This window comes from Tiliqua scincoides, chromosome 14 (genome assembly GCF_035046505.1).
Source record: "Tiliqua scincoides isolate rTilSci1 chromosome 14, rTilSci1.hap2, whole genome shotgun sequence".
NCBI classification, from domain to species: domain Eukaryota; kingdom Metazoa; phylum Chordata; class Lepidosauria; order Squamata; family Scincidae; genus Tiliqua; species Tiliqua scincoides.
In genome coordinates this window covers 2,921,391-2,933,843 of record NC_089834.1, presented here as the reverse complement: position 1 = coordinate 2,933,843, position 12,453 = coordinate 2,921,391, and the positions used below count along the sequence as shown (strand labels likewise).

General features: G+C 46.4%; 1 protein-coding gene across 1 annotated transcript in view; it reads right to left on the bottom strand.

Annotated features, from left to right (window-relative positions):
- ADGRD1 (adhesion G protein-coupled receptor D1) overlaps positions 1-12,453 on the bottom strand; it is a 235,142-nt gene that overhangs the window by 72,355 nt on the left and 150,334 nt on the right. Inside the window, exon 18 of the mRNA XM_066609760.1 lies at positions 8,397-8,550. Within this exon, the coding sequence (XP_066465857.1) occupies positions 8,397-8,550 (154 nt within the window). The remainder of the gene's footprint in view (positions 1-8,396; positions 8,551-12,453) is intronic.

The window sequence follows — 12,453 nt, the reverse complement described above, 5'->3', positions numbered from 1 at the left end:
CGTGAGTAGGTAGACGTGCCTTGGCTTGTGATCAGGCCAGGCAAAGGCAATGTGAGGACACCAGAATGGTCCCAATTCAGTGGAACTACAACACAACAAATGCTCCAGAAGGCAGACTCCCCCCTACTAAAAAGGACAAAAAAAGAGGCTTGAGCTGGTAAGGGGAATGTTTTCTATTTTGCACTTGTAAAGTCAGGTGGGTCTTTATCTTGATCTGCTTGAAATAGAAGAACTTTAAACTGGGCACTGGGAAGGGCTGGAAATCTCACTGATTCTTTTTTTTTGGGGGGGGTATTATTGCAGGCAGACTACAGAGAAAATTCACTTGATAGAACAGGACTGGCTTCCCCTTATTTAATTATTTTTTTATTTTAATTTATTTATAATTATTTATTTTAATTTGCTTGATGATGTCACTTCTGGCCATGACATCACTTCCAATGGGTCCTGGACAGATTGTCATTCTAAAAAGCGGGTCCCGGTGTTAAACGTTTGAGAACCGCTGCAATAAGTAAGTTGACATGGGGTGTGTGTGTGTGTGTGTGTGTGCGTGTGTGTGTGTGTGTGAGAGAGAGAGAGAGAGAGAGACTACAAGTTTTCAAAATCATTAAAATCAGAGTTTGGAGGAATTATACTACCATGGTATATATTGTTGGGGTTCCCCTCCCCCCACAGGGAAGCCTCACATATATTAACCAATGTGTAATTTCATGCAGAATGCAATGAAACAAACCACATTGAAATATCTGTGTTCTATGAAAAGGTACGGCCAAAAACCCAGTGGGGGCGGGGCGATGGTACATCACCATGCCCACCACCTGGGGTGTTGCCCTGCCCACTGCATGGGGTGACGCGCAGGCCTCCCACACTGGGTGACGTGAATCCTAGTGACGCCACTGTTGGGAACCACTGATCTAAGGCACAAAACCATTACAATTCAATTCTAGAGAGGCACCCAAAGCAAATTCCTCTTTGTGGATGATTATCACTTTTGTGGGTTTTTGTTTGGGGGGGGATTTTTTTAAATAATTCATAAACCACCCTTTCACCCAAGTTCCAAGGGCAACACACAATTAAAGCCCCTTAAAACGACTGCAGTCCAAATGTCCCAACAGAAGTGCTGACCTTCTGAAAGATAATTCTCCCTCCGTTTATTGTCGGTGGATAACATGAATGGCACAAATGACACTGCCATATCTTTCCCCTAACTGGGCACAAACTGGGCTATTTTTTGTACAGAAATAGCAAAACACTCCTAAAGATATAACCACCACTGACTCAAATTCAGGTTGAAAACTTTTAAATGAGTAGCAGAAGTTTGGGAAAAAGAAAATAGCATTATTAAAGAACATTGGTTTCCTCTAGAAAATGAATATAAGGAGATGAAAGACTGTACCTTCTTTGGAATGTAATATTACAATATCCTTATAGTGCAATCCTATTATAATATACTTACAGTTCAACCTACTCAGAAGTAATTCAGTGGGACTTGGAACTCATTGCATTCAGTGGGGATTATGACCAGGAAAGTGTGTATAAGATTACAGCCTTTTCCTCTATTGACAGAGGTCTGTTCCTCTGAAGACAAGCTTCTGCCTCAAATGTCTAGAGAACTGCTGAAAAAAAGTTTTAGTTCTGGAATTACATCCTGACTTTGGCCAAGAACATAATCCAGAGTGCTCTTGGCACGAGTCCCTTGCACTGGCCCAAGAGTGTTGCTAGTGCGCCGTAAGGTACGTTTGCACCTCCTTAAGAGCCAGGGAGGCTGGAACGAGGATGCAATGCTGGGGAGACCGGCACAGGGGTTGGGGAGGGAGGAATGGGATGTTTCTGAATGCGGGGAGGGAGGGAAAGCTGACGGGTGGACTGGGCCCAGGAGTGTTGTGGCCCAGACTCCAGCACTTAGGCCAGATCCTAACCCCCTTCCCGAGCAGCCCACTGATTTTGCTGTTGCAGATCTGGGTAGCTCCATTGAGATGGCTGCCATGCGACACGGGGTAAGGGGAAATAAATCCCCTTATTCTGAGTTGTACTTGATCCACCTCCTTCCCTGCGATGACAGAGTGCAGGCCAGTCGGCTGGACTATTCCAGCACAGGATAGGATTGGGCTGTAAGACTGTAAGATCCAAGAGCTACATACTTGAGAGTAAGTCCCACTAAATTACATGGGGCTTACTTTTGAGTAAACATGTGTAGGACTGCAGTCTCATTGCACACAACACAAGTCTCTTGAAGTAACAGTCATGGAAATCAGTGGAATTTACTTCCAAGAAAACATGTACAGAATTGCAGCCTCAGATACTTCAAAATTCAGTGATTGAAGAGGGGATAGTGAGCAAGCAGATGAAGGTTCACCCAACTTACACCAGTAGCATCCACCACTGAACCAATGCACCATCCCAATGCCTTCCCTACGCCAAGCCATATCGTCTGCATCAAATGGCTCTCAAATGGCTCTCAAATGGCTACGTTTGCCCTTGGTGTCACCCCAATGCCCAATCCAACTGGTTATTTGGCATTGTGATTCCATCACACTCATACTGTGATCCCTGCCTGGCTGGGAGCATACAGGCATACAGGCACCGCTTAACAACTGTTCGCTTAATGACAGATTGCATATATAACAGTGGTCAAAGCACAGTAAAGACGCTCTTAATGAGGCAGTCGTGCATCCCATAGCCTGCAGCAGAGTGTCTGTTTACACAACAGACAGTCTCTTTATGCAAAGAAGAGGCAATCTATCTCCAGAAGCCTGTGCGGGCAGCTAGTGTCTGTTTACACAACAAAGGCAATAGATTGGACTGAATATTCACTTAGTGACCTAATCGCATAACAGCTGGAATCGAGAACTTATCAATGTCATTAAGTGGTGCACACCTGTATTTGGTTGGTGAAGAATCTACAGTTGAAGAAAAAGTGATGCCACATCAGCTGCCCAAAAGTACCAGGAAGTTAAGATTTAGGCGGGGGGGGGGGCTGTTTTGGTCCCCTCAGAACCTGTTTTCTGTTTCAGAAATGTTTGTCCACAAGCACTTGGCACAGCCTCAAAGTTTCTTGTAAGGTCAGCTGTACTGTCTGACCTGGTTGTTGCTCTCTTGCCAAGACAGGAGAGGGTACTTGCTGCCAAATGTTAGTTGTTAACTTTTCCACGGTCACTAATCAATAAACACAGCCCCTTGAACCCCAGTTGTCGGAAGGCATCTGCTGCTCTTGCCCCTGTCGATAACAGTATTCCGGATCTGTGATCCAACTTGCCGGGAAAACAAAAATCTCATCTCTTTCGCTCCGGCTCTCAGCAGGGCCTTCCAGTAAAAGCAATATCAGGCTCATCTCCTTTAATAATACTCCAGAGAGTCAATGGTCCCCAATCCAGGTTGCTAAAAATAGCTGCTGAAAGAGAAAGTACCAAGTTTCCTTGGTGATAACTTCTTGATCAGCACGCACTCCGCATAAAATGTCACCGGTTAGTCTCTTTCTCTCTCGTGCTACAAAAGTGGGATATGGAAGAGGGTCAGGAATGAAGAAAGTCCTGTTTAAGATCTGCTCGCATAGTAGGGGCCATTTTCTCACGCAGATCACAATGGAGACACCAACAACTTAGGGCATCACATTCCCAGGAAAGACTGAGTCATTCTCAGAGAAAAAGAGGCAGTATCTTAGCTGGGGGGGGTGTGGCATAAGCAGCCCCTCCCACTCACTGCTGGAGTTATTCTAGTCAGCGACAGCAATGTGCAGGCATGTGCCAAACCAGACAGCATCTCCTGTGCATTGCCACTGTTGCCTGGAATGGCTCCAACAGCGAGTGAGAGGTCCTGCTTATACAGCACATTGCGGCATCTGCAGTATTTACTGTTTTACCCCCCTCTAGGCATGCTACTTAAAGCAGGTTGTTGGGGGGGGATTACTTAGGCCTCAATCAAAGATTGACACATACCCTTCTATTTATTGTTCACATGGATATTCTGCCCCTTCCTCTGAGAAGTTCAGGGTGTTGGACACAGCTCCTCCCACCATGTTTATCATCGCAATGCCACCCTAGGAGACTACCCTACCTCTTCCCGGTCCAAACTGGGAGCAATTGGCATAAAGCCGGCCCTGCCCAGCAGAATCGGAGCAGGCTGACTTGGTGGAGAAAAGGAGCGAGACTTCCTTGGCTGTGCTCGGGGAGAAAGGTCCTTTCAGGAGGACCCAAGCAGGGTTTCATGTAACCCAAGCAGGCTTGAGATGGAGAGAGGACCAAGGCAGTCCTCCCTTGCCATATGCAGCACTGGGTGCAAAGGCAGGGAAGGCGTCTGCTCTGGGTTCCATGCAGTAAAGCTTCAGCTGCAGACCCCTGGAATGGAGGCTCTTGAGGGCTGCTACACTCTGGACGGCAGGACAGCAGGGCAGAAGATCAGCCCACAGAGCCCCACTCACCAGGATGCTGACCTGCACAGGAGCCCATGGCAATGAATGGGATTGCAGTCTGTCCCATCCAAATACTAACCAGGCCTGACCCTGCTTAGCTTCTGAGATCATGGTGTAAGCCTACAGCACCCAGTATTCCCAGGCGGTCTCCCATCCAAGTACTAACCAGGCCTGACCCTGCTTAGCTTTCAAGATCATGGTATAAGCCTACAGCACCCGGTATTTATTTATTTAATATTTATAGAAATATTAAATACTCTTTTAAAGAATTACTGAAGACATGTGTCCATGCCCCTAGAAGAGTGCAGTGTGTTCCTAACTTATCGTGATGCTTGCATGAAATGTGTTGTGTACTTGGTGCAGCTGAAGAAATCAGGAAAAAGGGGCCCATTTGAAAAGGAAGGGTTTCTAGGAATCCCTGATCTTGCTTTCCAGTTTCTAGCCACAAGAGAAAGGAGGGTGAAACAGAGGGGACAATTACATCACTCAGGTTTCTGAGCTGGGCACCTTATAGGTAAACTTGGAATCTGGAGCTTCCTTGCTTCAGGGGTTTCCGAGCAGCGCAATGACTCTGTCCAGGTGCCACACATGATCAGAGGGCTGGAGAACAAGCCTTACAAGGAAAGGTGGGGGGAACCTGGCCAGCCTGGAGAAGAAAAGGCTGAGAGGAGATACGATGGTGCTCTTCAAAGATCTGAAGGGCTGTCCTGTGGAAGAAGGATCAAATTGGTCCTCAGCTGCCTCTGAAAGCAGAACTAGACTTCATGGGTACAAACTGCAAGAGAGGAGATTCCAGCTGGACATCAGGAAGAAATTCTTGACAGTCAGGGAAGTTTGGCAGTGGAACAGATTGCCGAGGGAGATGGTGGACTATCCTTCACCAGAGATCTTCAAGCAGAGGCTTGACAGGCACCTGCTCGAGATGCTCTAGAACAGGGGTGCCCAAACCCCGGCCCTGGGGCCACTTGCGGCCCTCGAGGCCTCTAAATGCAGCCCTCAGGGAGCCCACAGTCTCCAATGAGCCTCTGGCCCCCTGGAGATTTGTTGGAGCCCACACTGGCCCAATGCAACTGCTCTCAGTGTGAGGGCGACTGTTTGACCTCTCGCATGAGCTGTGGGATGAGAGCTCCCTCCACTGCTTGCTGTTTCACGTCTGTGACACAGTAGCGGCAGCAAAGGAAAGGCCAGCCTTGCTTTGTGCAAGGCCTTTTGTAGTCCTTGAGTTATTGCAAGACCTTCATTCATTCATATAAGTTCATCTTTAATATATTCATTTATGTAAATTTATGTAAATTTATTCAAATTTTAAATGTAAATTAATTCTTTTTTCCCCTGGCCCCCAACACAGTGTCAGAGAGATGATGTGGCCCTCCTGCCAAAAACTTTGGACACCCCTGCTCTAAAAGAATTTCCTGCTACAGACTAGGGTTGGACTAGATGACTTTGTGTCCCTGCTCTATGATTCTATAAATCACTGAGTAGAGGAAGAATGGCTACACGCTCCCTCCCCCATCAAGAAATTCCAAGTCCTGGAATATTTCCATCTTTTTGGTAATGTAAAAAGTTAAATTAATAAGCCTTTCAAAGTATTCAGAACAGAGTGGGATAGAAGTTATGGAGGGAGGAGGGAATTAATAAAAGCCGTTTGCATCTCATGGAAATTGCCAGTGCAGAAATATACTTTCCGTGGGACCGTCTCAGACAGGTCTGCTTAGGTGGCAGAGCGCCTGAACCTGGTTGATTTTCCAAAGCACATCTGAGATGTCCCCGGGACTTAACTTGATTATTTATCAGCTCCAAACGGCACTGGAGAAGAAAATTAAGGAGAGACTTTCTCTGGCAAGATAATAAAACGTATGTAGATGAAACGTAGGGGCAGTCATCTGGATAACAAGAAGAGCTAATTCCATGAATGTAAAATGGTCCACAGGCCACCTAGCTCAGCTCTTTCCTTTTCTCAGTTTTAATGGAATATTAGAAGATAAATTGAGAAAATCCGAGCAGTGTTCGCTGAGCCACAGAGTCTAAACACAGTCAGCTTTTGTTACAGGGAAATAAACAGATTGTCTTGCTAAGAACCAACCATTTGAGACACTGTGAAAAAGGAGAAGAAATCAAGGCCACTTAGGGGGTGTGCCTAAGAAAACCACCTCAGGATAATACATTCCCCCCCCCCCCCAATAATCAAAGGTGTCTCTGCATTTCCACACCTAATTGGGTATAGAGCAGAGGGTATAGAGTTAGAGAGCATTGAACAGCAGCTGAGAAGTCGCGGATCAGTGCACTAAGACCTCATATACACAAACATGAGTTAGAACTAGTGCCAAGTTGAAAGTGCTTAGGAAGTTTGGGTTTTGTGAAGATGTTTCTCCCTGCTTTTTTAGGAAACCCCCCCCTTTTTAATTTTTGTCAGGAGTTATTTAGTACATATGAATGCACTCAGCAGCATTCCCAGGATCCCTGTTGCTGTCAGACCCCTACCAGAGCTGGATTCAGAGGACATCTCCTTGGAGGAGGAGAAGGCACCCTGGGGGCTTCACTCCAGCCCCCATAAACCTGATGCCAACCCTGCCCTTCCCCCATGAAATAGTTACATTAACCCCCATTAAAGGTGTTTCATACTGCACTCCATTTTCTGTACAGGTGAATGCATTCGGTCAAGAACAGCAAACAAAAACTGAGTGTTGGAAGAGTTAGAACAGATAAAAGGAAATATTTCTTGACCATTAATCTGTGGAACACCTTGCCACAGGGTGCGGTGATGGTGTCTCACCTAGATGCCTTTAAAAGGGGATTGGACAATTTTATGGAGGAAAAGTCCATCAGGGGTTACAAGTCATGATGGGTATGCCTTCTGGTTCTACGTAGAAATAGGCTATATCTGAATGCCAGGTTCCAGGGATAGCAAGGTGCCTTAGCAAGGTGCTTCAAGTCCTTATTTTTGTCTGTGAAACATTGTAGAATACGCACTTGGGCCTCTGGAACACCGATGGTTTTCCATAGAGGTTTGAGGAGTGGGGCCAGCCCCTCACCTAGGCAGTCTAAGTCCAAGACAATCTGAAACTGGGGGATTTTACACACAAATACAAAATCCCCATAACTTCAGATATGACAGGCACTCACCTCAATTTTCTCAAAAAGTCATCTCTGCAAGACTTTTTCAAGACTGATATGTCTGTTGTGCCTGTAGACAGCTTTCTGAAAGGCCACCCCTAGGTCCTGCAAACAAGCCATGCCTCTTCCCAGATCCTCTACCTAAGACATGTGTATTGGTTTGTTGACCAAAGAGTATTTATTTTCCATTTGCTGGGGAAGGAATTCATCTTGGCCAATATGATTTCTTTTCATTAGGTCAGCCAGGCCTCTGAAAAAAGACTCTGGGGACTGCGCCAAGCTTAACAGCACAGAAGAAAGCATCCAATGGGCAAAATCCATCTTCCTAGCACTTTGGAGCTCAGCCTCCCTGTTCTTCTGAGCCAAAATCCAAAAGAAAAACAAAGCAAAATTTAATTGCATGTAGGTTTGCAGAGAGGTTAAGTGCAAAACTCCAACAGCAATAATTCACCGTCTTACAAAGCATCTCATTAACTGGCCCACCACAAACAAGAGGGTGTCATAGGGAGGACGTGGACTGCGCGGAAGGCACATTTTTTTCCTATGATATGCTGTGTCAAAACACCATCAAGACAGTTTTCAGACCAATATCCAAAGAACAGGAAATTTGGGCAGTGGGGTCCTCCACATCCCCACAGTGGGGATGGGAGGGGGCAACAAGGGGCCAGTAGCCCTTTATGTTGGGCTATTGGATTTCTACCACAGCTGAGCTTTCACAGGGAAGGTGCATGCAAGTAAGTAGCTGAGCACCTATGCATTCTGCATGTCCCCCTTCAAGCCTTTAAATGGCTCTCAAAGAGCCATGCTTCACCCACCTTGGTTGAAATGCAGCATCCTCCTTATGAATGAAAAAAGGACAAGCAAAGTCACCTACCCCATCCAATTCCGTAGTAGAGCAAATGCTTGCTTTCTTCAGACCCAAACACTTTGATCACCATGCTGTAGAGGTGAAACCCTTCCACCAGCATCCAAGCAAAGGCACTCAGGAAGAAGAAATGGAGGAGAATAGCCAGGATTTTGCAGGGAACCTAAAAGTGAGAAATGTGACATTTCAGAAATACCGTCCAATAATACCTGAACACCTCACAACTCAAGAGTCCCTGCGTTCATGGTGGACCTAAGGCAGGAACGGCGGCCCAGAAGAAAGCACAGCCCTAACAGTACAGTGGGTCCTCTTTGGCCACAGCCCAGGTATCTGCGGATTTCAATATCCACAGATACTGAAGGGCCACAGAGGGGCCTCAGTGGACCTCCTGGATGCAGCCAGAAGGCGCTATTGGTTTGTGCCTGAAAGCACATTTGGGAGATACTTCTGATTGCATCTAGGAGGTCTTATGAGGTCCTTTGCTGGTGATTTAAATATCAGTGGAATTGGTTATCCATGCGGGTGGGGTCCTGGAACAGATCCCTCTTGAAGACCAAGGGCCCACTCTATTCAGCCAGGTCTTTCCTAACCCCCTCTTTGGAGCTGACCTCCCAAACAGACCTATTCTCCTGCTTTATCTCTTGCCTCCCTCGGCTCTCACTTCTGCTTTGGACCTCAGCTCCACACAAATACCTTTTTCTCCCAAGGATAATACCCGAGGACCTTATCTGAGGCAAGCGCTGCAAGTTGCCAAGATTTTTACTTCTGAGTCAGGAAGGCCAAACACTGTGACGTCATGAATCCCACATGCTTCTTCCTGAAAGTGTCAGACAAACTCCACTAAAGCAACACTGAACTTCCCACTCCCCAGGAGACCAGGCAGGAAACGACACAAGTCGGAGTCTCTCTGGGCCACTAAAGTTACCTGGAGTCCCATCGTTACTGGGGCTGATATCTCGAGTCGCAGTTTTAAATTGGGAATGTAAATGCAGAGGAATAGATCTCCAGCACTGGCTACACACAGTCCTCATTAGGAGAATAGAAAAGGCTGTTTTACAGATTTACTGCAGTTTGACAATTACGTTGAGGAGTGGAGGTTTGCCGCAATTCAGCACACAGGCTCCCTGATTTAAAAGCACGCAAGGCTTCTGCCCGCACGATGAGAAGCTAGTGATTGCCAGGAGAATCATTGCTGACACTGTTTCCTTCATCTTGAAGCTTTCTCGCTTCTCTTGGCAAAGAAGGTCTCCGCAACACAACCAGTGGTGTAGCTAAGGGATCTGGCCCCCAGGGGTGTTTGTTAACACCTCCTGGCAGCCAGATGCCCAGAACACCCCCAGGGGCTCCCTTAGCTATACTACTGAACACAACTCACTGGAAAGTTTCAGTGTGCTAGAGGTTGTGAGGGACAGTTTGAATGAATGAGACACAAACCCTAAAGGGGCTCCCAAACCCCTTGATGAGAGACCTCAGAGTTCCTTTTGTTCAGAGAGGGCAGGGGGTTAGCCTTCACCTTCCTCCTCCTCGGCAGCTGGCTTCCTGAGCTGTCCAGAGGTCTGCCCTCAAAAGGGGCCGTGGAGCCCTTTGCCTCCTGTCTATCCTCATCACAGACCTTCAATGGGTTTTCAAAACGCTCTCCAGTTCTCAAGCAATCTCATATCCCTCCACCCGCCTCCTGGGAGCCTGGATCAAGCATTCTCCTTGCCAAGAAACTGGGGTGCTGACCTACATGTTTTTGCATGGTTGGGGCTGCCCACAGCCCCACTGCTGGCACGTCTCCCAGCCAAAACCACAGACAATCCCAGGCAGACAAAAAATCATGTTATCCTATTGTATCTGAATCCTGTTATCCTATTGTAATCTATTCAAGTGAGAGAGAGGGGGGGATCACCTGTGTGCATGTGGGTCTATAAAGATGAGAGGCAATCAGATTCTGATTAAATAAAATTGATAACCTGGCCCTCAATTTTCTACATACGATGGTAGTTTTCTCATAATTAAAAATTGATTATGGAGCCCCCAAGATAATCACAACGAGGAAGACGGTGCCTAATTGTAAAACTCAGTAAGTGGTCCCGGCCTCCTAGATGAGCCCTGAATTCCACTCTTGGTTATTGGGGGGGGGGGTGTCCAAGTTCCACTATTTTGAGACAGCAAAGAAAAACTTTGCTCTAGCCACTTTCTCCAAATTATGTGCCATTTAGTCGGTCTAATTGACTTTTCACATTGAGCAATGCCACACATAGAGAGAGAGAGAGAGAGAGAGAGAGAGAGTCTCTGCTGAGAAAATCACACTGGCAAAAATACATCCTTTCTCCCCCAACTCGACCCAATTCCCTCCACTCATTTTATTTCCTTCTGCCTTCTCCAGAGTTACGGATTGTCTCACTGATTTATTGAGGATTGTTTTGTTGTACAGTTTCCTACTTTATTTTCAGTGGGGGTTTTTTTCTGATTGTATCTTTCCTGCTCTGCAAGTTTTTATTTCCCCCACTAAAACCAGACCCTTGTCATTCCCACCATATGTCTTACCTTATCTGCTTCTTGCAGCAATGTTCTAAAAGTTTTTCCCTGGTGTGCTGTTGGGGGCGATGAATTCTTCTGATCTGTCAATTGGACTTGGGCTTTTGCACCTTGGGGTGGACCCAAGACGCAATGAACCTCTGTGTTCCCCTGAGTTCCCATTTCTTTCTGTGTATAAATTTGACCCAACATGGGTCCCGACCATGTCAGGAGGGCCAACCTGTACCTCCCAGACACGACTGGAAGAGTCTTCCAGTCACATCCAGGAGGGGGTCTGAAGTTCAGGGAAGCCATGCACAGTCTCCCCACACTTCAGAAAGCCTCCTGGAGCCCATAGAAATGCACTTCTAGTTTTCATGAAACACACACAGCATCCCCATGTCTCAGACCACCTCCTGGACATGGGTGATGGCCCCACACACTGATTCAATTATCAGCAGATTTAGGTATCCATGGGAGTCCAGGAACGGATCCCTACAGATACTGAAAGCCTCCAGGGGGCTTCAATGGACCTCAGAATGCTTTATAGAGTATAAAAACTTCACTACTGGTTTCCCTCCAGAAACCAGAAACCAGAGTAGCATTTTTTGCAGCCTTTTTGGCCACTCTGAAACCCACAGAGGTCATGGATGTACCAGAGCCTTCAGAAGATTTAAAGGGGACAAAAAGGTCACAAAATGCTACTTCCTTATCCATGGTTTTCAGTATCTCCAGGAAGGTCCAAAAACGGATCACTCATGGATACCAAAGCCCTACCTATTTTTGAATTCTGTATGTTGATTAATTATACTATTTACTTTTCAAAAGGAATCTTCACATTTTGTTTGTTTACTTGTAGGCTCCCTATGTAGATCCATTTGGTCTACAAGTCATCAATTTTCTTTATATCTACAGACCTTGGCTGTGAACCTGGGGCCCTGCACATAATGTTGCAATTGGGCCCTGCAGCTCCTAAGGCTGGGCCTGTTTGAGCCCTGCTGGAAGGGTGTTCATACGTCTGTTCATGACGAAGGGTGTTCATATGTTCATAGGGTAATTCTAAGAATCGATGAAAAGAAGACATAAAAACAGTTCCTGGCTTGCAGTGAGATTGCCTGCCTCTTATGTCTACTGTTCCATTGGTTAAATTAAGACAAAGAGGTCCAGATTGTGTCAAACACGATAAGGTCCTCAAATGAGGTTTCACGCGTATGATTATTAATAGTATTAATTATTAACTTGAGCTGTGGCCCAGGGGCTGCCAGTGATTAATGTCTGACTGTATTGTCAGATTCATACTGCCCGAAATGAAAGCGCAGACATCTGTCATGTTTTGTTTGCACTGACTACTGTGGAACTAATGTGAGTCGAACAAGACCCTTTTCAAAATGCCAGAAGTATTAGGGTGTCACAGCATATCACCAACAGAGCCAGCACTTAATAATAAACCTCTGAGCAAATCCACAGCGGGGACGGATGTTCTCGGCTGAGAGTTCTCTGCTGAGAACTTTGGGCTCCAAATTTGGAGGTGAGCCTTGCCCCCAAAACTGCCTCCTCAACCAAC